The 27,131-nt window shown below is 37.8% G+C and overlaps 1 protein-coding gene across 4 annotated transcripts in view; it reads right to left on the reverse strand.

Annotated features, from left to right (window-relative positions):
- LOC141402533 (plasma membrane ascorbate-dependent reductase CYBRD1) overlaps positions 1-27,131 on the reverse strand; it is a 103,796-nt gene that overhangs the window by 24,266 nt on the left and 52,399 nt on the right. For all 4 annotated transcript variants that reach the window (XM_073984033.1, XM_073984035.1, XM_073984036.1 and 1 more), the window contains one exon: positions 900-1,103. In XM_073984033.1, coding sequence (XP_073840134.1) covers positions 900-1,103 — 204 coding nt within the window. The remainder of the gene's footprint in view (positions 1-899; positions 1,104-27,131) is intronic.

The following is a 27,131-nucleotide window of genomic DNA, read 5'->3' on the forward strand; positions in this document are numbered from 1 at the left end:
AGATACATAAATTTGGGATTGTACGCACTTGCACATTTTTTCCTCTTTAGTCAACAAAATGAATGAATATTCCATTTTCCATCGTTAATAATTTGGTTTAACCAAAATCCCAAAACCGATTTCGTTGATTGTCTAAAACTCTTATTTTCATTTTGTCGCACAAAAGGGGCATATGTCCAAATGTGTTAAGAATCTATCTTGATTTGTTGTTGTTTGTATACCTGACTTATTCCAACAATTGGCTAATAATATTTTGCATGCAAAACATTGAAAACAACCAATCGACCGAATCCCATCAAAATCAATAACATTTGATAAATAAGAATTTAAAACAATGGAAAAAATATGTACATATGTGTGTGTATATACATCTTGTTGGAGTAGCAGTTGTGTCAAACTCAAATGACACACCGGCCGCATACTAATCACATTAGGCAGACGACAGTCAGTCAACAGCAACGGCAAAACAATGCGCAAAATAACTATGCCATTCATGGTTGCACAATATTTAGATGGCGGCTGGCTGCACCCTAACCTCACCTACGGAACGTTCGAATCACAGAAATACGAAGACGGACGGACGGCCATACAAATGGATAGACCTTGCACACACACACCTCTTTACTGTGAATATTAAGACACCAACATCACGGAATAAGCGTAGCATCACAATTCCACAAAAAAACACCGACTAACTATGTGTAGGACATCTTGTGAAACGAACCACGTTCATGGAGAACATCATTCGTTTAAGATGACAAGTGCAAGCAACTTTAATATCAACTTCCCTACCTAGATATATGTATGTACATATGTATACATATTTTTTGTATTTAGTGATGCACTCAAATCATAATGATGGAACTTAAAATTCAATTTAAAGTCAATTTCCAACTTACCATTGCCATATAAGAAGATCAAACCGATTGTCATTAACAGTGGGTGCCAATTGAACTCCAATGCGGGATTGTCGCTGCCAGCTAAACCGCCCATATGCACACCAACCCAGCTACCCATCAGCACAATCATTGTCAGACCAAATAATTGTGTTAAAACGTACAAAACTTTAAAATTGGCCATTGCTGGATCGGTATCCATTTTATCTGCAAAGAAATGAAGAAAAAATATTTAATTATTTATTAAATTTATATATAAATCGTTAACAGCATTCTTTATCTATTCGTTGATGTTTAAATATGTACTAAATTTTTTTTTTTTCAAAAAAAAAACAACAGATTATAAAAAAATCTTGAATTAAATCCAGAGTCCATACAAACCTCTAAAATATAAATTAAAAATATCTACAGAATCTTGACAATGCGTAGAAAAATATGAAACCATATTTATAGAGATTGGGTACCTAAATTGCATATTATAGCAGCAACAAAAGAGAAAAACTTATCGTTGGAAAATATTGTTGCAAATATATTTTTTGGTTTGATTCGAAAAACTAGAAAAAATATTTGGGAGTTCTCCAACTATTTAGCTAAAATCCCATACAATAATTAATTTGTACTGCTAAAACTTCTTCAAGAAATATGGTTTACCATCGCGAAAGCTTATTTGCTTAATGTGATAACTTATAAGAATAGGAAATTAAGAGTAATATTGAAATTACAATCATTCAAAAAATTTGGAAATTAAAAAGCCTATTATTCGCGAATTAGTTAAAATCAGTGGATGGGCATCCGTTTTTGGATACAGCGAATCAATCTCTTTCAATATTTATGCATACTTCTGTGTTTCACTCAGCTGCCAAAGTGTGCCGTCAGTTGCATCACACAATGCTAAAAACCTTTAAGTGGGTAAAAGTCGCGCAGTGTGCATACGATTTTGATGCGCATCCGGTTTCAGTAGCACCCATCAAAAATACGTCAAAATATACCTGTTTCAAATAGATTCTTCAAGAACCGCGGATGTGCCTCCACATTCTATTTTGAGTAAAATTCCCGTATTACTCACGTATCTCTGTAATTAATGACACGTGTTTTCGCAAATATTATAATCGCGTATAAAGGATTCCATTTATGTAAACACTTTTAAAGATAATCGCGGTTTAGTACGCGAATTTGTCAAAATATATTTTTGATGATTTTCCTATTTCCAAGGTATCCATATCCGCGATTTTAGTGGATGGATTCGATCGCTGAAGGGCTCATTCACGCGGGGTTCAAAGGAAATTAAATGACAGTTGTAAATTTTACACGCAAAAAAGGTTTTTTCAGGAAATTCACGCACCAAATTTTGGCTTTTAGACGCCAATTACTAGGATTCTGCAAGGAGCACACTCATGAGATATACATTAAACGACGTAAAATCACGAGTTCTATAATTCTTTTATGACTTTGGAATATTACCATGTTGCGCGACCAGATTAGTAAAAAAATTCAAAAAACTCCGAAATTCCGGCTTCGGAATGTCAGCATCAATTTTAGGTGGATGCAGTGGATATATCGAAAAATCATACTCTAGCATCATGTTGCCCATTGAGTATTTTGTGATTCTTCCTTTGGGAAGAGGTTTATAAAATGTAAGGTTAAACCAGAAATCGGAAGGGAGCATAAAAAAACTTGTTGGCTTCAACCCATTTTGACCCGTTTTTCTACATTGATGCCAACACAGTTTCCACGAAAAATAATTTTAATGGTCGACATTATGGGATTCCTCCTAAAACACTTCATTTTAAAGATTTTCAGTCATACTATATATAATACGTTAACCGTTCGCCAATTCTGAAAGGGTGAAACTCGGATTTATCGATTGTAAAACATTTTTGGTTTTCGCCATATACCCTCGTTAGCATAAACGCTGAGGGTATAATTAATAGGGATTCAAATATTAAGATTCGACAAACTCAACTAAAGTTAACGACACCCGAAAATTTTTACGTCGCATTACGTGTTTTCCTGCCCAAGATGAACCACCACAATTCAGAACAGATGATGTAGCGAATGTCATCTGGAACGCTAAATCATCCAAAGCCTTGGGCCCTGATGGAGTCTCCATGGTAATACAAAAACTGCTGGATGAGCCGGGAGTTGAGTATCTCACCAAAGTTCGCAACCTGTCGCTAGCCACCCATATGGTTCACGCTTCTGAAGCCAGCAAAGGTCAATCGTACAGACCGATTTCGCTTTCGTCGCCGGAAGCAATGGCTATTGAGGCTTTACTCCTACCCAGCGTCAGAAATAACCATCCAATTGCCGATAATTATCATGTGCCACCGTGGTGCAATGGTATGCACACCCGCCTTGCACGCCAAAGGTCGTGGGTTCGATTCCCCGGCCAGTCAACATCAAACACTTCTCAACGGTGGCAAAATACCCCTCAGTAATGTTGGCGACATTTTCTGAGTATTTCAGCCTTGTTCAACTTCTCTACAAGTGGTGTCTTAGACACGCCTTTCGGACTCGGCGATAAACAGTAGGTCCCACATCATTGAGCTAATATGGATCGGGGTGCACTCATTGATATGAGAGAAGTCTCCCCTGTCCCGCCTGGGATGTTTGTGGAACAATTATATATATATATATATATATATATATATATATATATTATGTTGTACAGCACGACAACAGCACTGCACGCATATTTGTCGAAGACTCAACTAGAGCAAGCCGTGCGATAGGAACGTGTTGGAGATTTTGAAACATTTGAAAATCAATTATATGTGTTGATGCCAGTTGTACGTGGATTTCAGGAACAAGAAGTCCAAGCCCCGTGGAATGAAACAGGGAGTTTCCCAGGATGGGGTGATATCACCTGGACATTAAGATAGTAACTTATGTGGACAATTGTACGACATTGGCATCAGGTACCTTCGCTGATGTCATTTGTAAACGGCTGAACTACTATTTGAATAATCTCACCATCTTTTTCCACGCAAATATTAGCCAGTAAAAATACGGCCACTTTGTTCACCACATGAATGGCAAAGGTGAGCACTGAGATGAATGTCGTGGTCGCCAGATTGTAGCAAAGTTCCATTACATTAACTACCCCAAAATTTTAGGGATCACATTCGATAGCATGTTTTATCTATAGCAGCTGAGGACCGTCAACTGCCATGACAAACCAGAGCAGTTTTACTTCAACTACGCTTGCGATGGTGCAACCGTCTAAATTCCTATACAGCAAGGATTGATTACACCGTTCAAAACATCTATTCAGCATGCAGAACAGGCACCTTTTCAACTACATTGTCAAACCTAACTTTAGTATCTTTGTGGTTGCAAACCATCGAAGCAGCCACATATTTAAAGCTAGAGATAGACCCAGAACCAGATTAAGTAGAACAAAAAAAAAAAAAAGAATCAAACGGCTTTGCCGACATAACTAAGCTCTCAGCCTCTTTTTCCCTAAAAACAATATTTAATTAGGGGATTTTCTGAATATTGGACGTACGAACTTGTCGATAAAATTATGGTAGTTGGTTTATTTTGGGAATCATCCCTTTCATTTCAGTTCTTCAGCGTGTAATTTAGAGCTTTTGGACGATTATATCAGGAAGTATGGACTTGCCCTCATAAAACATAATATCGCTGTAAACTGGACCACAAGAAGTACCTCTTGTAAAAATTTCCAAAGGATCCTCTAACCTTTAACTGCGCTTAAAGAAAATTGTTGAGTTTTTGTGAGGAAAGTACCCTAAGTGTGGACCGATATGACCCATTTTCGAACTTAAACTAAGTTTTGACAAAATATTACGAGATCCAAAGTTTGGACCAATCTGTCTTTTCCAAAGTTGGTGGATTCTCAGTTGGCCCAGCCACCTTGATTAATTACGGCATTAATGTTTCTGGATCCGGTTTTTTATACCCACAGCATTTATGCTAACTGGCAGCAGTGTTGGCGACATTTCCTGAGTATTTCAGCCATGTAAAACTTCTCTACAAGTGGTGTCTTAGGACACGCCGTTCGGACTCGGCAATAAATAGTAGGTCCCTTCTCATTGAGCTAATATGAATCGGGGTGCACTCATTGATATGAGAGAAGTCTCCCTTGTCCCGTATGGCGTGTTTGTGGAACAAACACCCGCAAATGTTCGGAAAAATTGTGTGCATGAGAACACTTGAAGGGAGTAACCGATTTGGTCCAAACTTTGCACATCGTGATATTTCTAGGAGATCAGGTTCGAATATGGACTATATACATATGTCAACTAATTCTGATACCTCCCACACAAATTTGGGAGAAGTTCAGTTTAGGACCTGCTATCGAATCGCTTTGATTTTTGTTAGCTGCCCCCATTACGACAATACAAGTTTTTTCAGGGGCAAGTCCATACTTCCTGAGAAAATAGCCCGAAAGCTGTAAAAAAGACCCCTATGGGACCATATGTAGTGGCTGGAGCGCATGATAACGCTCAAACGGATCAGCCGATTCGATCCAAAATTCGACGTTCATAATATTTTGTCCAAACTTAGTTTAAGTTCGAAGATATGCCATATCGGTGCAATCCTTCAGGTACCTCCACCACAAAACTTAAAAAATTTGCACTAAAATGGTGCGCACGATAATTCTCGAAGGAAGTAACCGATTTGGTCCATACTTTTCATATCGTAATATCTCTACGGGACATGGATCAGCTTCGAATATGGAGTATACAGTTACACTATTCTGAGTACCTCCTACACAAAATTTGAAAAATAGTGCAGTTTAAGGCCTGCTCTAGAATAGTTTTGATTCTTTTTGTAACAACTTGTATTTGCTGCCCCCATTACGCGAGTACACGTTTTTTCAGGGGCAAGTCCATACTTCCTGAGAAAATGGTCCGAAAGCTGTAAAAAACCCCTATAGACCCATGTGTAGTGGTTCGAGCACACGATAACTTTCGAACGGATCAGCCGAATCGATCCAAAATTTGGACTTCGAATCTCTTCGATTGTTGTAACAACTTGTATTCGCTTTTCCCATTACGACGGTACAAGTTTTTCGGGACAAGTCCTTACTTCTTGAGAAAATGGCCCCAAAGCTCCAAAAAGACTGCAGACACCAACTAAACTGGGTAGTACGTAAGATAACCCTCGAAGGGAGAAAGCGATTTGGTCCAAACGTTGTACATTGTATTATATAGACTTAAGAAGTATTGTGTGTTACTCCTCTTCTTAAGGTCCGAGGCTGAGGGTATATCTCTGTCGGCCGAGCCGACTGATACTTTTTTACTTGTTCTTCTCCGCTTTACCCTTGCCTTCCAGGTTTAAATCACCAAATGTTCTCCTTTACTGAAGTCATTTGGTTTAGCAGTAGACTTCCCTTTTGAGACTTTTTGGCCTTCTTCAATCCATTTTGGCCACTTCTATTTTTTTTGCTTGTCACCGCAGCTTATTTCGAGGCTTTGATTTAAGCATCTGCAGGGGCTGGAAGGAAAATTTTATACATCTCGAATCGGGATGCACTCATTGATATGAGAGAAGTCTCCCTTGTCCCGTATGGCGTGTTTGTGGAACAAAAAAGTTTGGAAACTTAGTTCAAGTTCGAAGTTTAACCATATCGGTCCACTCCCTCAGGTATCTCCCCCGCAAATGCTCGGAAAAATTGTGTGCACGAGAACACTTGAAGGGAGTAACCGATTTGGTCCAAACTTTGCACATCGTGATATTTCTAGGAGATCAGGTTCGAATATGGACTATATACATGTGTATGTCAACTCCTTCTGATACCTCCCACACAAATTTGGGAGAAGTTCAGTTTAGGACCTGCTATCGAATCGCTTTGATTTTTGTTAGCTGCCCCCATTACGACAATATAAGTTTTTTCAGGGGGAAGTCCATACTTCCTGAGAAAATAGCCCGAAAGCTGTAAAAAAGACCCCTATGGGACCATGTGTAGTGGCTGGAGCGCATGATAACGCTCGAACGGATCAGCCGATTCGATCCAAAATTCGACGTTCATAATATTTTGTCCAAACTTAGTTTAAGTTCGAAGATATGCCATATCGGTAAAATCCTTCAGGTACCTCCACCACAAAACTTCAAAAATTTGCACTAAAATGGTGCGCACGATAATTCTCGAAGGAAGTAACCGATTTGGTCCATACTTTTCATATCGTAATATCTCTACGGGACATGGATCAGCTTCGAATATGGAGTATACAGGTACACTATTTTGAGTACCTCCTACACAAAATTTGAAAAATAGTGCAGTTTAAGGCCTGCTCTAGAATCGTTTTGATTCTTTTTGTAACAACTTGTATTTGCTGCCCCCATTACGAGAGTACACGTTTTTTCAGGGGCAAGTCCATACTTCCTGAGAAAATGGTCCGAAAGCTGTAAAAAACCCCTATAGACCCATGTGTAGTGGTTCGAGCACACGGTAACTTTCGAACGGATCAGCCGAATCGATCCAAAATTTGGACTTCGAATCTCTTGGATTGTTGTAACAACTCGTATTCGCTTTCCCCATTACGACGGTACAAGCTTTTCGGGGCAAGTCCTTACTTCTTGAGAAAATGGCCGACTGATACTTTTTTAGTTGTTCTTCTCCGCTTTACCCTTGCATTCCAGGTTTGAGTCACCAAATGTTCTCCTTTACTGAAGTCATTTGGCTTAGCAGTAGACTCTTTGGTCTTCTTCATTCCCTTTTTAGGAATGGCCACTTCTATTTTTTGATTGTCATTGCAGATTATTTAGAGACTTTGATTTGAGCATCTGCAGGGGGTGGAAGGACAATTTTATCCACCTCTCATCAGGGTACTAAAGGTTAAGTTTCCTCGAATTTCCACATGTAACTCAACTTTCTTCCGATGAAGAAAACCTCCTTCCACTATGCAAATTGTGGTCTCGTCCCACGAATCAGTACGTTCATAGTACTCGTACTTCGTATCTTTAACTTCTCTTTCACATTTGTCCTTGACTGTTGTTGGAGCCTCTTTAGTTTCCTCACCATTAGACAATGATGTCCTGAATCTGCTCTTCTAGAACAAGTCGAGGTCGAAGAGCTCCATATTTTGCCTTTCTATGCTATATTCAATACTTTTTAGAGCCCCGTGTAGGTCGACCTGTCCAAAGAATCGGTCCTTTCAGACGTAGACTGATTTGCACCCATCTTGGCTTTTTCGTTTCGTTGTTCTTAGGGATCGCCGATTCGTCTTATTTCCTATTGTTAATGTATTGTGCAGTTGTAGTAAGTACAGCTGTAGGTGACAAGGCATCCACGCCTAAAACAGCCGGATCATAATTTCTTGTTTTCGACTGGGTTATTTAGGCCTTGCACCGTAACGTTATTCCGTTTATTTGCCTCCCCATTGTAGTTATTCCCTTTAGGGGAACTACACCGATCCATTTTTGGTCCACGGAGGATCACAGAGTGCAGAGGAGAGGAGCAGACATCTATTAGAGGTTACTCTCTGTTAGATGTCATTTTTCTAACCCTAGCATACTGAGGATACAAGAGATCCCCAAGTTGAAGAGACATGTATCAGAACTATCGGATGTTACCCTCAGACAGTTCTGATTCAACGTGTCACAACTAAATAGGAGTGGAAATCTAGTGTTCGGCTAGATAGGTGAAATGTTCCGTAGAGGGCCACCTAAGTAAGTAAATACTCGTACTACATAGAATACACACAATAAACTGAATCATTACACTGGGCTCACTTACAAATATCTGAATTTTTAATTCAATTTAAACAATGTTATTGAATTGAATGGTTAGATTAATTCGAAATGTGTTTTGCATAAACAAATTAATTGCGTTTTAAAAAATACAACAAACAAACGATTTTTTTAGCTACTTTAAATGGTGTAAAACAAAAAGCAAAACAATTAATTCAATATCAAAAATAAGAAAAAAATATTAACAAAAAATTTGTTAGCTCAAAGCCATGATCGGTCGGACACACGCCACAACAAGCAAAGACCATCGTTGTGTATCGATTTAAAAATTAATGGAATGCCAAATATTTGAACATGAAATTTTTGTGGCAGCCAATGGGGGAAGGGTGGGGGTTCTATAGACATATACATGATTCTTATTTGTATATTAGGGTTAAAAATGTTTTGGAGTGCAATTTTTTCAATAAATTTTTTTCTTAGGTCCTAAGCGATATGAACTGGAAATATTTTAAAAAGTTATATGCCTAATGTAAGAAGGTTTGTGTATGTTTGTATTTATGAAACACATCCATTTGTTTAATTGAATTGTAATTAAAACCAATAAATGTACAACCTGGCACTCAATGTACATAAATATTATGTGATATTCTAACCAAAATAAATAACAGGTAGTAAACAATTATCTGGCAGTTATATTGATATCGAATAAAATGTAATCCAACATAAGAGATATTCATAAAAGAAAATAAAAAGAAAAGAAAAAACATTAAGAACTAAATCCGTTAGAGAGGCGAAATGTTGGGTGCTATATGCCAAATAAACGTACGCACCAAAGGTTTTTTGGGGTGTGGAAAATTCCTTTAGAAGATGAAAAAAGCTCTTGTTTGGTATATTAAAAACCCAAAAGGGATTTTTCGCCATAGATCAAGTTATGGCGTGATGAATTTTTAATTTAATTGTCCCCGTATAATGTTCGATACAATAGCTTTATATCTCTGTTTGGCATTATTCGTTTTGAGACTTTATTCGACATAACGATAGCTATTTAGGTAGGTGGAAAAGTTTCAGATGTACCCCAGATGTATACATAACAAATACCTTTTAATACCGAATATACATATACATATATACATAGGGTTTTTTCTGATCAAGAATCAGTTAAAACTCAAAAAGGGCAATGAAAACGTGACAATGTGGATTGATTATATTTGAGAACCTTCTGAGCAACATTTTTGTAGAATTTTTGGATGTTGAAAAATCTCATCTTGTGGTCTTTTTACTACACGGAGGAAAAAAGACCTCTCTAACATATGTTCCAAACATATTTTGCAGCAAACATATATATGTATGTTTGCAACAGCCCCAAACATAACATATGTTTGAGTTCCTGCAAACAAATATATGTTTGGGTGTAAACAAATATTTGTTTGGGTGTAAACAAATATTTATTTGAGTGCAAACAAATATTTGTTTTGGTGCAAACAAATATTTGTTTTGTTGCAAACAAATATTTGTTTGGGTACAAACAAATATATGTTTGGGGTGGGAGGAGTAGTGCCTCTAGAATTTTTGCTACTGGTCACATGAGGGAGGTCAGTCTGTACGACGTCTGTCTGCTGACATCCTCCACTGGCTTCATTAGCGGGATCACCCTGCCAACTTTCCAGTGCCTATCAGTAATTTTATTTGTCGTCGGCAAGTTCTTAGAGCTTTTGGGCCATTACAAATTATATCGTTGCAATCAGAAGCACAAGGACGACCTACGGTACTAAAAGGAGTGTACTGATATAGTCCACCTTTGAACATAATTTAATATTAAGCTGTACAAATATGGCTGCCCACACGACATATTCTAAGAAATTTGACATTTGTGTCCTCTGATGGTAATTGCTTCCCTGAACCTCTCCGGTTTGTATTTTCGCAATCACATACGCCGACTGATATAAGATTAACTTTTACCTTTAAGATTGAAATTTCTCACATTTATATTGAGTCCGAAATAGAGTCACGTTTAGTATTTGTATGACCTGTAAAGTAGAGCTGGCAAAAAATCGATGGCACTATCGTTAATATCGATTATTTTTTAAAAATTCAATATCGATAGATAGTTTTGCCTCGATATTATTGGAATAAAAACCCCTAAACTAAAATTCATTGAAATAAATAGAAATTTCGTTGCTTTTCGGTTTTGAGTATGTGAGAAAGTAAGTTCGTAGTCACACGTACACATTTTTTGGAATCCTGAAATTTGGAATTAAGATTTCTGTTGGAATACACTATGCAACACTGAAAATGCAAACAACTTCTAGTATGCATTTTTGAAAGTACATATTTAGACTACAAAAACCCTAGTAGGGGTTTGTCCTGTCAGATCCACTTCGGATTTTATGGCCTCACCTAAACCGGGATAAATCTACACTTTTTTGCATTTATCACACCTTTATCTCAGAAACGAATAGGAATTTGGCCTTGCTGTCTTTGGCAATATTGTAGCCCTAAACTAGTAGAACATATTTTTTAGAGAGCCACATAAGAAAAACTCCATCTAGGGAATCAAAATCTATAAAATATATAAAATTTTACATAATTGCTGAAATTCTGGTCAGTATCGGCTAAACTATTGGGAGTTGAACCAAGTAACATTTTGCAAAAATCTTCCATATAAAGTTCTCAACAATTCTTTAGAACATTCTGAATCTCTAAAATGGTTACTTCATGTTGTTTCAGCGGTATTTGCATCATATCTTTTACAATACGTATTTTAAACACAGTTCACACCAACAGTTTATTCTCGCATTTCGGATTTCAACACAGTATTGACATGTTTATTAAATCGTCGTTGAAAAATGAACTGAAAACAACGGCATAGAGGCATTTTACAACAATGACATGTTCTGAAGAGTTGTGTATTACATTCCAGGGAATATTTTCCCAAAAGAAAATATTCAGAAAAAATTAACGGTTTTGGAGATACGGTGCGAAATGTATAAAAATTGTGGAATTTTTGCATATGTTTTGAAATTTGAGGCAATAAATGTAGTTTTTCGAGTTCATTATTTCTCCAAATATTTTATTCTTGTCCTTATCTACAAATTTGCTTCAGAGGTCAGAAGAAGATTCGCATTGGTTTCAGAGATATAGCTCCGAATTTCTTTAAAAACTCAATATTTAACCATGTTTAGATGGGGCCATAAAATCCGAGCTCGATCTGACACAACAAAACCCAACTAGGGTTTCTTGTCGTTTGGGTCTGAACTTTCCAAAAATTCTAAGTTCGAATTGTTTGCACAAGATCACCTTAAAAATGTTGCACAGTGATATAGAATTTAGAGATGGAGGTAGCTTTGGAAAATCGTACTAATGTGCACGAAGCAGTACTAAATGGTACTAAATTCGATACAATTTGTATTTGCGTGAACAGATTACTGTTGGACTGTAGGATTGAGGAAGTTTTGGAAATTTGGGATAGTTCTCATTTGTAGTAGTTTTTGGAAGTCGTGTACGAAAAGTCCTAACTGATACAAAATTTGGTGCCTTTTGCTATTTGCTATATGGTACAGAATTTTGTATAATTTGTGATTTTGTAAAGGGTTAGAACTGGAATTTTGAAATTCGGTATTAGTTTAGCAATTGGTGTTTGAAAATTCGTACTTATTTATACAAAAAGTACTAATAGTACTATAATTGGTTTCAGGGGAACAGATAAAGTGGATTGAAGTGGACATTCTGAGTATTCAAGGTCCAAATCTAAAGAAAATTAGACAATATAGGTTTGTTCTATTTTTAAAATACACTAAGTCGAGGCGAACTGTTATGTGGGGATATACGAAGACGTGAATTTTTATGGTCATTTTGAATGGCGAAAACTTTACGGACATATTGGAGTTCTTGGCGAAACCGCTGAAACTAGAACCTTGAATTGTGAATGTGCATTATTGTTGTTGTGAAGGGTTGAGATATAGTTTAGTGTTTGGAAATTCGTAGTGAAAGGGAATGCTGTGTTAGTGAAGGGGTACAACCAGAAGTCAAGTCTGAAATTTGCAATATTAGTCTCTGTTGGTATATGTTCGTGATATGAGGTCGTAGTTTTGGAAATTCGAAATCAAAAATATGGTAGCTATGTAGGGGTGCGGTACGGCAGATTTTTTTAAATTCTAACTACTACTACAGTACTAAAAGCAATTAAATCGATTCAATATTGGTAATAAAAATAGGTTTTAGCACAACAGAATCTCCAGTGTTCACCATTTCCATATTAAATATTGTTTATATATACTTTGTACTCTTTCCGCATACGAGATAGCGGGCATTTGCTAGTATTTCTATAAAATAATAGCACTTGCTTATTCTCCTTAACATTTCTGTGAACTACTTGTGCAAAATGTCAAGAAAAGCATTGACATTTCCGCTATTTTCATCTACAAATTAATAGTGATGATAACTTAACGATAATATCGATAGCAACCGATTTTTTGAAATGAAATATCGAAAATATCTAATGTTGGGAATATCGATAACTGCTCTACTGTAACGACAATATAGGCTATTATTTGACCATCACTATTACCTAGTTTCAAGATTTTCAATCCGATATTAAACTTCTTCTTCTTTATTTGCGGATCCGTTATTCGGATATAAAGCGATCATACAATAGTATACATTACATTTATATATATATCATATGTACATGTTATGTTATTTTATTTTATGAAATTATAAACAGCTCTCGATTTTTAGCAGCATGTAGCAGATTTGTTTTATCTCTGTATCCTGTCCACTCTTGGATGTTACTTAGCCAGTATATCTCTCTTCTGCCTCTTGGTCGTTGTCCTTCTATGTTGCATTTAATAATGCATTGTATAAATCTGTATTTGTCATTTCTCATCAGGTGTCCAAGGTATGCGATTTTTCTCGATTTGACCGTGTGTAAGAGTTGCCTGTCGACATGCATTCGTCTGAGAACTTTTTGGTTTGAAATGTGCGATGTATAGGGTATCTTAAGTATTCTTCTATAGACCCACATTTCAAATGCTTCAATTCTTTTTTGATCTGCACTTTTGATGGTCCAAGTTTCTACGGCATATATGTAATAGTATAGACCAAATATAACATTTGACGAATCTTATCTTGGTTGCGAGACTTAATTCGTGATTTGTAAGGGTTTTTTGTATTTAAAAAAGGCGTTTCTGGCCATCTCCACTCGGCGCTTTATTTCGTTTGAAATATTCCATTGGTCGTTTATTGAAACGCCAAGGTATTTAAAAGTTTTTACACGTTCGACAAGTTCATCTTTAATACTCAGTGACGTTTCATAACTTGCATCTTTCCGACTAAAAATCATGTATTTTGTCTTTTTTGTATTTATTTTGAGGCCATATGTTTCACTTACGTACGTGAGCTTGTCTAGAAGCTGTTGTAGCCCAGATATACTGCCAGCAATAATTGTGGTATCATCAGCGTACCGTATGTTATTTATAATTTTACCCTGAACTCTTATTCCAATTCGTTCTCCTTCGATTGACTCATGAAATATTTTTTGGGAATATATATTAAAGAGGAGCGGTGATAGTATGCACCCTTGCCGGACTCCTTTTGATATGGGAATATCGTCAGTCAGTTCACCATTTATTTCGATTCTTGCAGTTTGGTTCCAATATAGATTCTGTATGCACCTAATTTCGTTTTCTTCTATTCCTATTTCCCTCAGTATATTAATCAATTTGTCGTGTTGGACGGTATCAAATGCCTTTTCATAATCGATAAAGCATATATAAACATCTTTGTGGACATCTCTGCATTTCTGTACAAGTAATTGGATGGATAGTAGGGCTTCTCTGGTACCCATACCTTCCTTGAAGCCGAATTGGGACTCTCCCATAACTCTTTCACATTTGGAGTAAATTCTTTTGTGAATTATTCTTAGGAAAATTTTTAATATGTGACACATAAGGCTTATAAGCCTATAGTCACAACACATTTTTGCATTAGATTTTTTTGGTATTGCAATAAAAGTAGACTTCAACCAATCGTTTGGATATTGGCCAGTACCATACACATGATTAAAAAGTCGTGTAATGAGTGAGATGTTGTTTCCATCAATTAATTTTAAGATTTCGGAAGGAATTTCGTCGGGTCCTGTTGATTTTTTATCTTTTATCGATTGAATCGCATATTCTACTTCGGCTGTAGTGATTGGGTTTCCCGTTATATAATTAATTGTGTTCTGATCATTTCTTGATCGTTGGTCGTCTGTGAATAATTGTTCAATATAGTTTTTCCATCGATCCTTTATGTGTAATGTCTCGAAAATTGGCTGATTGTTGTCATCCATTAGTAATGCTGGTGATGCCTTCCTATACACTCCTGCGGACTCTTTTAGTTTTTTATGTAGATTATAGGCATCATGAATGTTTTGCAGATGTTCAATTTCTCTACATTTTTGATTGAGTAGATCATTTTTTGCAGCTCGGGTAGCAGTGCGAATTTCCTTGTTGATTTCCCAGTAACGTTCATAGTCAACGTTTTTGTATTTCCTTCGTTCCTCATGAAGCTCCATAATTTCTTCGTTCATCCATTCTTGTTGTGTTCTTCTTGTACAGTTTCTAAGATAATTTTTTGTTATTTCGCACATTGTGTCCTTGACTTTGTTCCATATATTTTCTACATCGTTTGAATCGATGTCTTCCAGTTTGTTATTAATTTGCATCTTCACTTCATTTCTGGTAAATGGGTTATTGAGTATCTCAGTTTTTATCTTGTGAGACTTTTTCTTCCTTTTTTTAATTCGTGCAATTTTTAGCCGAATATTGAGCATCAACAGGTTGTGGTCGGATGGTACATCAGCTCCTGGGTATGTTGAGCATTTCGTTACACAAGATTTAAATCTGCTGTTGATCATTATGAAGTCAATTTGATTTCGAACGATATTCCTTCTGTTATCTACTAGTGATCTCCATGAATAAAGTCTCCTGGGATGTAATCGGAACGTTGTGTTTGTAATGGTCATCTTAAACTCTTGACAAAATTGAATTAATCTGTCTCCTCTCTCATTCCTTTCTCCAAGTCCATACCTTCCAGTTACTCCATTTACTTCATCATTCCCCACTTTGGCATTAAAGTCGCCTTGAATGGTCATCTTAAACTCTTGACAAAATTGAATTAATCTGTCTCCTCTCTCATTCCTTTCTCCAAGTCCATACCTTCCAGTTACTCCATTTACTTCATCATTCCCCACTTTGGCATTAAAGTCGCCTTGAACTATAGTTATTTCATGTGATTTCGTCATGTTTAATAATTGACTTATTTCTTCATAGAAATGTTCAACCTCGTCGTTACTTCCATCACATGTAGGGGCATATACCTGGATAATATTTAAATTCAGGAGCTTTGCTGAGATTTTAATCATCATAGTCCTTTCAGACATTGGGACAGAACCAATCACGCAGTCTGCAATGTCTTTTTTGACGATAATGCCTACACCCTTCCTGTGTATCCCTTCCATATTTCCTGAGTGGTATACTACAACATTTTGGGATTCAAAATGGCCGCATTCTGTCCACCAGGTTTCACTGACACCTAGTATATCAATCTTAAGCCGATTCATTTCATTAATTGTGTTGTTTAATTTGCCAACTTCGTATAAACTTCGGACATTCCAAGTTCCAATATTCAGTTTTTGCTTGTTTTTACCTCCGGGGATTCTTAGCACCCTCGTTTGGCCTGAGACTGAGGGCCGTGTGTTTTGGTTTGTGTTGTTCATATTGTATGATTTTCAAGGGAGATTACTTCAGTGGTTTCCCGTTGCCTTCTGAAGGGTTTACAGTTTTCCATCTAGTTTTCAGCCGCTCCGCATGGAGTTCAGACGCTGTTTGCTGCCGCTTTACTTAAAGTCAGACGCAGCAACCTGTTGGTCGATATTAAACAGAACTATTAAATTTAATCGTAGGATCTAAAGGGGATGACTTGCCATATGGTAATGGGATACTACTACTGTGTATACTACTGTGGGAAAATTGTATATGTTGTATTTTTGATCTAAGTGGATCTAATCATTTGTCAATGACGGATATCTCTGCAATCATTAGCCAAAAAATCTGAAAATGAACTGAAATATTTTGCTGAGGAGCAGCATCAATATAGCAAAAAAGAATGGAAACCAAAAACTACTATTCTCCAAATTGTCCGATTTCACTTCCATACATAAATGCGAAACCACATTTTCTGAATAACTCGTCCAAACCAGACTTTTCATAAATAGTGCTGTACTGGTTCGGAGGAGGTCCCACATCAATGAGCAAATAGATTTTTTATATATCCCAATGTGTATATATTATAAAGAAGCAAACTTATTTCAATAATGTTTGCAAACACCTTTTTTGTTAGGTCATAGAAAATAAAAACATTTGAATAACTGTTAAAATTGCAATATTTTATAGTCTCATAAACTGTATATTCCAGCGTAATACATTTAACTTTGTATTCTACCGAAGCGGAACATTTGGTCATTACTCTGGGCGAAAAAGAATGATTCATTTTACTTAAAACAAACAATTATTTGTTCACCGATATGTGTGAAATAGAACATTTTGAGTCGGGCATCAGTAAACAAAGACTAAAGTATGAAATGTTTCAAATAAAACCAACAATCTGTACCTAATTAACAATGTTCAACGAAAAATTTTAAGATACTCTTATCACTACACATTTTTGACAAGACAATGGTAGATAACAAAAATTAAAAAAAGATACGTACCATTTAGAAATCAATTTTTTCAATTTGAGGATGTGATATTTTTTTGTTCCTTTCCTTACAATAATCTTTAAGTTTTGCGGCATTTTACGTTAAAAACTGTCCTGTACACTAAAAACACCATTGCTAAGAGAGCAGTTCGCTACTTTTACTACTGTTACAAATTTAACCAAAGAAACGAAGGGCAAAAACTATTCTCAGAGCAGGAAAAATTAAATAAAACGGATTGCGAACGATAGAATAGCTTAGAAAACTTTGTAAAGGCCCTATGTTCCCCAAGGAATTAATTGAAAATAAAGAAGAAGTAGGAAGTGGCATGTTAGAGGAGTATGGTTTCGATATGAAAACACAGTATCTGTCTGTGCCTAAATTTCGATTTCCATTTTTCTTTTTCTCATATTTTTATTATTTCAGTTCATGACGACCATCGATTGCCACCATGCTATTCTGTACTTCTTCAATGTTTGTCAATTACTTAATTCTTCTCCACATCATCATCATCTACTTCTGTTTTCTTTATCTGCTTCTTTAATCGTATTACAACTGCAAATTCTTCATTTAATTAAAACGCAACAATTTGCGGTCGAACTGAACTGAAGTGTGGGTCTGTCTGTGTGTTTGTTGGTGTTTTTTGTGACTGTTGCGGTTAATCGAGCATATTAAAAATGTCACTCTTGCTGTTGTTGTTGTAGTAATTGTGGTTACACTCATAATTTTTATACTTGAATGACATAAAGAATGTGCCTGCCTTTGGTGAATTATATGACAGTCAGTCACTAACAATAACTCACTCTTCTCCGGTTGATATTCAATTGAATCGAGAAATTTCATTTCATCACAAATGTGCCATAAAACCGCCGAATGCAGTAATCAACGAAGAGGTCAAAGATTAAGAATGACTTTTGAAATGAAAGTATGAAACAACAAAAAACATCAACAACTGAGTCATGCAACATAAAGTTGTTGTAAATTAAACTAACATACATACATATTCATATCGTCTGATTATTGTAATATGTGAACGAGACTGATGTTCGGCGAAGTATATTTTGAGGCTTATGTTTCCCCCCTTGGAATACGCCCAACATAACCAGAGATATCCACTAAACACATCATTCCCTCAGATCCTCGAAGAAATTTCCGGGACATCATCACAACTGTAGCCGCTCGCAACATACCAGCTGGTCCAATACCCCAAATCATACCAAATTTCCCAGCAACGCCGACGGGACTATGGAATGAGCGTGATGAGCTTCGTCGTACGAACCCTAAAGACCCAAGAGCTAGAGAACTAACTCTTGAAGTCAACAGGCTGGTAGGCGAACATAAACGAAAAAAGTGGCTAAACCACCTGAAGCAATGCAACATTGGTACAGGATTGTGGGCAACAGTAAAATCACGGAAAAGAAGAATGATAGAATGGCTGTTACTTTCAACGGCATGACAGATCCGAAGAGATGCACGTGTTATATTACATACATACATATTATGTTCCCACAACATACCCGAAGAGGCAAGGGAGACTTCTCTTATATCAATGAGTGCATCCCGATTCATATTGGCTCAATGATAATGAACCTACTTTTTTATCGCCGAGTCCGAACGGCATGTCTTACCGCACCACTTTGTAGAGAAGTTTTTTTCATGGTTGAAATACTCAGAAAATGTGAGCCAACATTACACTGAGGAGATTTGCCACCGCCAAAAATTTTGTTGTTCTGGCCAGGAATTGAAACGCAGACCTTCTGAGTGCAAGGTGGACCTGCACCACGGTGGCTCTAATGTTATTCTAACCGGCAGTTTATAGAGCACGCCGAGAGTGATAGGGTAAAGTGGAGTTTGCTACGCCGTGTAAGAATCTTCCCAGCCGAAGAGGTACCACCACAATTTACGATGCAGACGTCATCCGAAATGCAAAATCATACGAAGCGTTGGGCCCACACGTCCCACACCCTTGGGTAATGCATATGCAACCGAATAAACCCAGGTTTGAGTATTTAAAAAGTGTCATCAATCTATCGTTAGCTTCCCAATATTGTACCAGAAGCCTGGAAACCAGGTAAAAATGCCAGGAGAGGTAAATCGCCATAATTAATCACTCTCGAATAAGGGAAAGGAGGATGATAGAACGTTTGCTACTTTCTAGCAATATGTTCCCACAACATCCCCGAAGGGACAAGGGAGACTTCTCTCATATCAATTAGAGCACGCCGATTCATATTGGCTCAATGATATGGGGCCTACTGTTTATCGCCGAGTGCGAACGGCGTGTCTTACGACACTACTTTGTAGAGAAGTTTTTCTCAACTGAAATACTGAGGAAATGTGAGACAACATTACACTGAGGAGAAACAGAAAATACCGATGCTCTGGTCAGGGATTGAAACGGAGACCTTCTGAGTGCAAGGCGGACATGCTCGCCACTGCACCACCGTGACTCTTATGTTATTTTAACCGGCAGTTTATAGAACACCCCGAGAGTGATCAGGCGAATTGTAGTGTTATACGCCGTAGGTTCAATCGATTTTGCAGACGTCATTCGAAACTCGAAATCATCCAAAGCGTTGAGCCCACACGGCCCACACCATTGGCAACTGTGTGAACCCGGGGTTGTGTATTTAAGAAGTTACCTCAATCTATCGTTAGTCACTCATATTGTACCAGAAGCCTGAAAAGTTGGCAGGGTGGCCCCGCTACTAAAGCCAGTAAGTTTGCCAGCAGATGTGAATCGTTCAAGCCGATCTCCCTCTTGTCGCCAGTAGCAACAATTCTAGAGAGATAGGAAGAAGTTTCCTAGTTGCCCAACATCAGCACGGACACGCGAAATTCACAACATCATAACAGCATTACACGTCATACCCACACATATCAGTCGTGGACTGAACCAGAACAGGCCGTGCGACCGAACAGTTATGGTGGCTCTTGACCTATCGAAGGTCTTCGATACCGTCAACCATGACAAGCTGTTCGAGGATATAGAGTAGACTTCCCCCCAGCCGTTTTGAATCGTTGGATAATAAACTATATGTGCGGACGCCAGTCATTTGTGGAATTCAGAAATAAGAAATCAAAGACCCGTAGGGTGAACTGGAGAACTCCCTGTCCTCCCAGTTTAAGCTCTATATTTCTGAAATTGCACACCCTCCAGACGGCATAGATATCGTAATGTATGCGGATGATTATACGATCTTGGCGTCGGATGCTATCGTCGATGAGATAGATGCATATGACAATAGACCGCTCTGTTGTGAGCTATGCAGCGCTAGTGTAGTATGCAAATATTAGCGCTACGCAGTGGAAGAATATTCAAACCTGCCACAATGTCACCCTGAAGACACAAGTGGACCATTTCCATGTGGATATGAAGATTTTACCATTGCATCAGCACAACAAGATTTTGATGCTGTACCTGCTAAGGTGATACCGCCGTGGAGAGGCACCCAGGCACGTCCGAAATGGTGACCTTGAATATATTGGTCCTTGGTGCCCTGATTCCGACCACTAACTCCCCCAAGATATTGGGTGTAACGTTTGACAGAAGTTTTAAGTTGGCCGGTCTATTGTGAGCTATGCTGCTCAAATGTGATTTGCAAATGTTAGCGTTACGCAGTGAAAGAATATTCAAACCTGACAGAATGCCGCCCTAAGAACTGCAACAGGGTACCTCCTCATGACACCAGTGAACTATCTTCGTGAGGAGATGAAGATTTTACAGATGCATCAGCACAACTAGATATTGTCAAATCAGTAACAGCCACGACCTAGTAGACAGGCTTCCCCCACACAGAAATTGGAAGCCTGAACATATTGGTCAGGGCACCATCGACCATTCCGACCACTAACATCCCAAGATGTTAGCTGTATTGTTCGACAGCATGTTTAAGTCGTCCACGCAAGCCACAGCTATTTGCGACAAGAGTAGAAGTAGGAAGAAGGTCCTTAAGTCGATGGCAGGCAGCAGTTGTGGTGCAGACAAAGAAACCTTGTTGACCTCTTACAGAGCAATAGGCCGATCTGTGGTATGGTATGCAAATGTTAGAGCTATGTTGTAGACCATCTTCATGTGGAGACGAAGATTTTACACAACAAGACAATGTCGATGTAGTAACTGCTTGTTATTGCCGTGCGGTTCCCTGTCACGATCTAGTGGTCAGGCTAGGTACGTCAGGAGAGATCTTCAGGATCTGGAAAGAAAGGTCCAAAGGTACAAGCGAGAATATCAAGATCAACGAGCCTTTCACGCAGGCTTGATTAGCATTCACCCTAATTCTGTTGCGCTGGCAGTACAATGGCACAATGTGATAGACGTTTTCGGACAAACCATTAATGGCACAATATCCAACCCATGTCCTCCATGTGGATTTGGTCTGAACGACACGCTGCATTTGTTTGTCTGCCAAGCTAACCCCACTCACGTGTCTCCTGATTCATTGTGGATACAACCAGTACAGATTGCAGAATATTATGAATTGACACAGAAGAAGCAGATAACAGAAAAATTTACGAACCAATATATTTGCGTTGCTATAACAACAAGAGATCAATCCCACAACAGCCCGACATCATAGGGTTTCGCCCAGCGGTTACCAACCCAGTACGTAGGTTTCTATGCTGCTACAACAACAAGAGATATCCACTATGGAAAACAATTTCCATAAATTAGGGATAGCTTAAGGTTTTTTTATATATCTCTAGTGTTTGATCAACTTTAGAAACAAAATCGGGACCAATCTAAAGCTCAGATGGTCTTCTTAAATACTGGTTGAAATGTTCCCATCCAAAGATGGAATATTCTTCATTACAATTTGAATCCGAAAAATAGAAAAATGTGACCGATTATTTCGACATCTCCGTTGTTTGACCACCTATGCCAACAAGGCTTTTGTTTTGGAATACCCCTAATAAAGACGAAGATATTCTCATAAGAATAACAAGTTGACTATTTCCCCACAAACGTTTTTTGACCATTCCGACTCCTAAATATAAGCCAAAATCAATACACTTCTTCCTCCCTGGGACCCCATTTTAGTTCGTGACGAACCGTTCAAACTCTTCGAGACATTCGTGTGGGTTAGAGTGGGGCAATTTGAACACCACCACGGGCGCCTTGATTTTCTGATTATTGGGATTGTACTGAGCAAAAAAGTCCACTAGACCATATGTCTACGGTGAAAATCGAGCCCCGGCCTAGTGTGGGTATATGTAAAGATGGGTCTACGACCATTACTTCAATGTGTTACAAACCTTTAAGCCAAAATCAGCTTAAAATACCCTCACGTTGGCATATTCGAACACACTTTAAACTCTGTCGCCAAAAAAGTAACTCCGAATATAAGCCATTTTCACTCCACCTACCAACAATATCTCTCCATGACAAACACATTCATTAACTTTTCATTCTGAATACTAATTACGTTGAACATCTGTGTATTTCCTCTGAACTTTATTGCTGATTGATGATTCATCAGTTCAACACCATCATCATCATCACCAACATCATAATTAAAATCTAGTCTTGAACAATGATAACCATCTTTAATCAGTGCAGTCACTGGTGTGGTGGTTACTTGCGAACATTTCATTCAGACAACGTGAAAAATGATATTGGAAAAACAAACAAAGGCCCACTTTGAAATGTTGTGGCATAGAAGAAGAAAAAATCGGTGCAGAGAAGTGTCTGCCACCGACATATCAATGCACTTCATCAACTTTACAGGTTACACTTTCGCTTTTCAGTGTAAACTTTTGTTGTTTTGAAAATAGACAAAACAAAAACAAAGCCATGAAATATACATATAAATACATGTACGTAGTTTTTGTTTGAAAACATTCAACAGTCGTCAGTGGTAACGCTTTTCATGCTTTGCCACATGCAACGAAGGTGATAATTTAGAGCATGTACAGTGGTTACTTCATAGCAAAAAATAAATAAAAAATGTATAAAGTAATTTTGCCAAACATGCCAAACAGAACTTACAACCCACCATACTGAGTAGGGTGGGGCAATTTGAAAATCTTAATAGGCGCTTTGAGTCTCTAATTCTTGGGATTGTACTGAGTAAAAGAGTCTACTAGTCCACTACGGTGAAAATTGAGTTTCGTTTCATATTTCGTAAACTATTTGAAGTTTTTAATATTGTAGCTATTGTCTCGGATTATAATTTCTCTGAACATATGTATTTCATCCAATACTGAGACAAAAATTGTAGCCAAGACATAAGTTAAGGACTTTATAGTAGATCCCAAAGCACTGAAATGCTTCCTCAGGCAGTTTTGGCCTTGTGAAAGTGAAAATTTTGGTAATTTATCAATATTTTCACCATAAATTTGCACTTCGCCGGGCCAAAACTGTCTGTTTAGTATAGAATGGAACGCTCCTTCTATACTGATCGCCCCACCCTAATACTGAGCCATTATATTACCATGTAGTATGTAATAAAATTGCCCGATAGACTTGGACAGCCGAAGTAGAATTAGGAACTATGTATAACATTACGTTGTACATTTTTGTTTTTTTCAAAATAGTCTGGCTTAATCCCATTGTTGTTGTTTTAATATTTTAAAACAACTATTTTATTAGTGGAAAAGATTTGGCATTGTTCGCCAAGGGGTAAGGCAGGGAATACTATAGTTTCGATCCACGCCACTGGATCTCATCAGTTCCCTTGTTTCTTGTTTGTGGATATTCTCCACCGAAGTTATTTTTCAATAAATTCTTCAACAAGAAACTTTTTATACCCAAACATCAATCGTCAGCTCGAAGTATAAAGGTAAACAAAGAAAAAAGTTCAATGAGAAGTTTTTCCTTGGCAACCTCATACAACTCCGACGAAAGTGTCTGCGAAACAATTCAAACCTCTTCCACTTCCGAAACAATTCAAACCTCTTCCACAACAATGGGATTAAGCCAGACTATTTTGAAAAAACAAAATTGCAAACGCTATCCCAATAAAAAAACGCCACAATGCTTCAAATTGAAGACACTGGCACGACGTGTGTTGTTTTTGCTGTAAAGCAGACCAACCAAATTTTGGTGTGTGCATTCGTCAAAATTCGACGACACATACAAGTGGAAGAGGTTTGAATTGTTTCGCAGACACTTTCGTCGGAGTTGTATGAGGTTGCCAAGGAAAAACTTCTCATTGAACTTTTTTCTTTGCTTACCTTTATACTTCGAGCTGACGATTGATGTTTGGGTATAAAAAGTTTCTTGTTGAAGAATTTATTGAAAAATAACTTCGGTGGAGAATATCCACAAACAAGAAACAAGGGAACTGATGAGATCCAGTGGCGTGGATCGAAACTATAGTATTCCCTGTCTTACCCCTTGGCGAACAATGCCAAATCTTTTCCACTAATAAAATAGTTGTTTTAAAATATTTAAACAACAACAATGGGATTAAGCCAGACTATTTTGAAAAAACAAAATTGCAAACGCTATCCCAATAAAAAAACGCCACAATGCTTCAAATTACGTTGTACATCTAAATATATAAAAGAGTTGGAAGATAAGTGACTGGCTGACCACACACACAACCTTCAAAGTACCGGAAATCGGGAGGTACCTTTCGGTAGGATATTGAGGCCGCAACCTTGAAAATACCAAAAATTGGACGGTACCGTTCTGTGTGGGCTACATCAAAACGTGGACCGATATAACCCATTTTCAATATCAAACATCCTAGGAGTGATAGATACTTCTATGCAAAATTACAAAGCTCTATCTTAAAAATTGCCAACAGACAGACGGATGGACATCGCTATTTCGATTTAGAATTTTATGCTGATCAAGAATATATATGTTTACTTTATAGAGATATACCATCGGCCTATGTGAATTGAACCTTTCATCCAAGGACAGATCGAATACCGGCTACGCATCCAAAAATGTGGATTAGGATTAAAGCTCAAGAGTGTTGCGGAGGAGATACATGAAAAAATGCATCAACATAGTCCATTTTGGTAGTGAATCTTATTTTGGGAGTCATTTATTTTCGATAGATATCGCGCCTAACAGTTATTTCAGTTGGTCACCGCATAACTTTGAGCTTTTTGCCCACTGTCAGAAAGCATGGACTCGCCCACTGAGTAGCATTAGTACTTAAACTTAAACTGCATTTAAACAAATATTTTGAACTTTTGTAGTGGAGGTACGCTAAGGAAAAGACTGACATGGACCATTTTAGAAGTTAAACTAAATTTAGACAAAATATTAGAAGATCCAAAGTTTGGACCAAATTGGTTGCACCGTTCAAGTGATATCGCTCGCACCATTTTAGTGACATTTTTAAACCCGAAGCTTGGAAAAAATATTACAAAGGCCAAATTTTGAGCCAAATCGTTTGATCAGTTCGAGAGTCATCGTGCGCTCCAGCCACTACACATGGTGCCATAGGTATTTCTTACAACTTTTGGGCTATTTTCTCAGGAAGTATGGACTTGCCCCTGAAAAATCTTGTACCGTCGTAATGGGGGCAGGAAATTCAAGTTGCTACAACAAAAATTTAAGCTATTCGAGAGCAGATCTGAAACTGAACCTTTCCGAAGGAGTGGACCGACAGAGTCCATATTGGAACCACGTGCGAAATATGGACCAAATCAGTTACCCTCTTCAGGAGTTATCATGCATACAATTTTTCCGAAAATATTTAAACTTTTGTGGACCGAAAGAGTGGACCGATATGACACATCTTCGAACTTAAACTAAGTTTGGACAAACTATTGAACAAACACGAGAGTTATCGTGCACTCCAGCCAGATAGACAGACGGACGGACATTGCTAAAACGACTTCAGATTGTCTGAAACGAATTTCTTCAAACATGCTTGGAAGAAATGTCATTATTTCGATGAGGCACATTTTTTCCGTATAAAGGGCTGCACAAAAACTATCTGGCCTAGGCAAACTGATTTTGGACAGTTTGACAGTTTTTAGCTATCTTCCACCAACTAGCATTTGACATGCAAAAATGATTTTTTCTCGTTAGATCCGGCGAAATTGGACAAACGCTCAAAAAAAGGCTCTTGTGGATTGGTGCAAAGAAATTGTGTATTAAAACGATCGCGGTGCTTCAAACGACGTTTACAAGATCGTCACAGACGACGGATCTATGCTTAGGAGCCTGAAACAAAACAAGAATCGACCGTTTAGATCTATGAATATAAGCCAAATCCAACGGAAATTGTTCATGTAAGAAAAGCTTCGAAACAAATGATCGCCTGTTTCTTCGGCAAAACTGTCCGTTTTTCGAATTTCTGAGGCAAACCAACTGTAGTGTATCACTAAGAATTAACCATCCAATGGGTTAATTCTTAGTGATACACTACAGTTGGTTTGCCTGAGAAATTCGAAAAACGAACAAGAGAAGACGAATCGTTCTGCATCACGACAATGCGAGCTCTCTCACATCGATTCAAACCAGCGCCTTTTTAACGGGACAAAACGTGAAATTGATGGGACATCCGCTATACTGCCCTGACTGGGGATCCAGTGACTTCAATTGATTCCAGCATATCAAGAACAAAAGGCGTACTAAATAAGGTAAGTCTACGCGTTGTCATTGTTAGGCCAGATATTTATCGTGCAGTTCGTATAGTTACACATATCGAGATACAACGATTGCAATGGCTAGGTCATGTCATAAGAATGAACGACGATGAATCCGCTAAAAAGGCGTATACATAGGGACCGGATACCGATACACGCAGAATTGGAAGGTCAAGCCTTGGATGGAGTAAAGAACTGGAAGACGAGATCGAAAAGCTCGATATTTCAAATTGGAAAAGTAAATCAACGAATAGAGAGGAATGGAAATCCATTCTTAGCTA

Source organism: Musca autumnalis, unplaced genomic scaffold (assembly GCF_047663935.1).
Source record: "Musca autumnalis isolate F117 unplaced genomic scaffold, ASM4766393v1 scaffold_4, whole genome shotgun sequence".
Lineage (NCBI taxonomy): Eukaryota > Metazoa > Arthropoda > Insecta > Diptera > Muscidae > Musca > Musca autumnalis.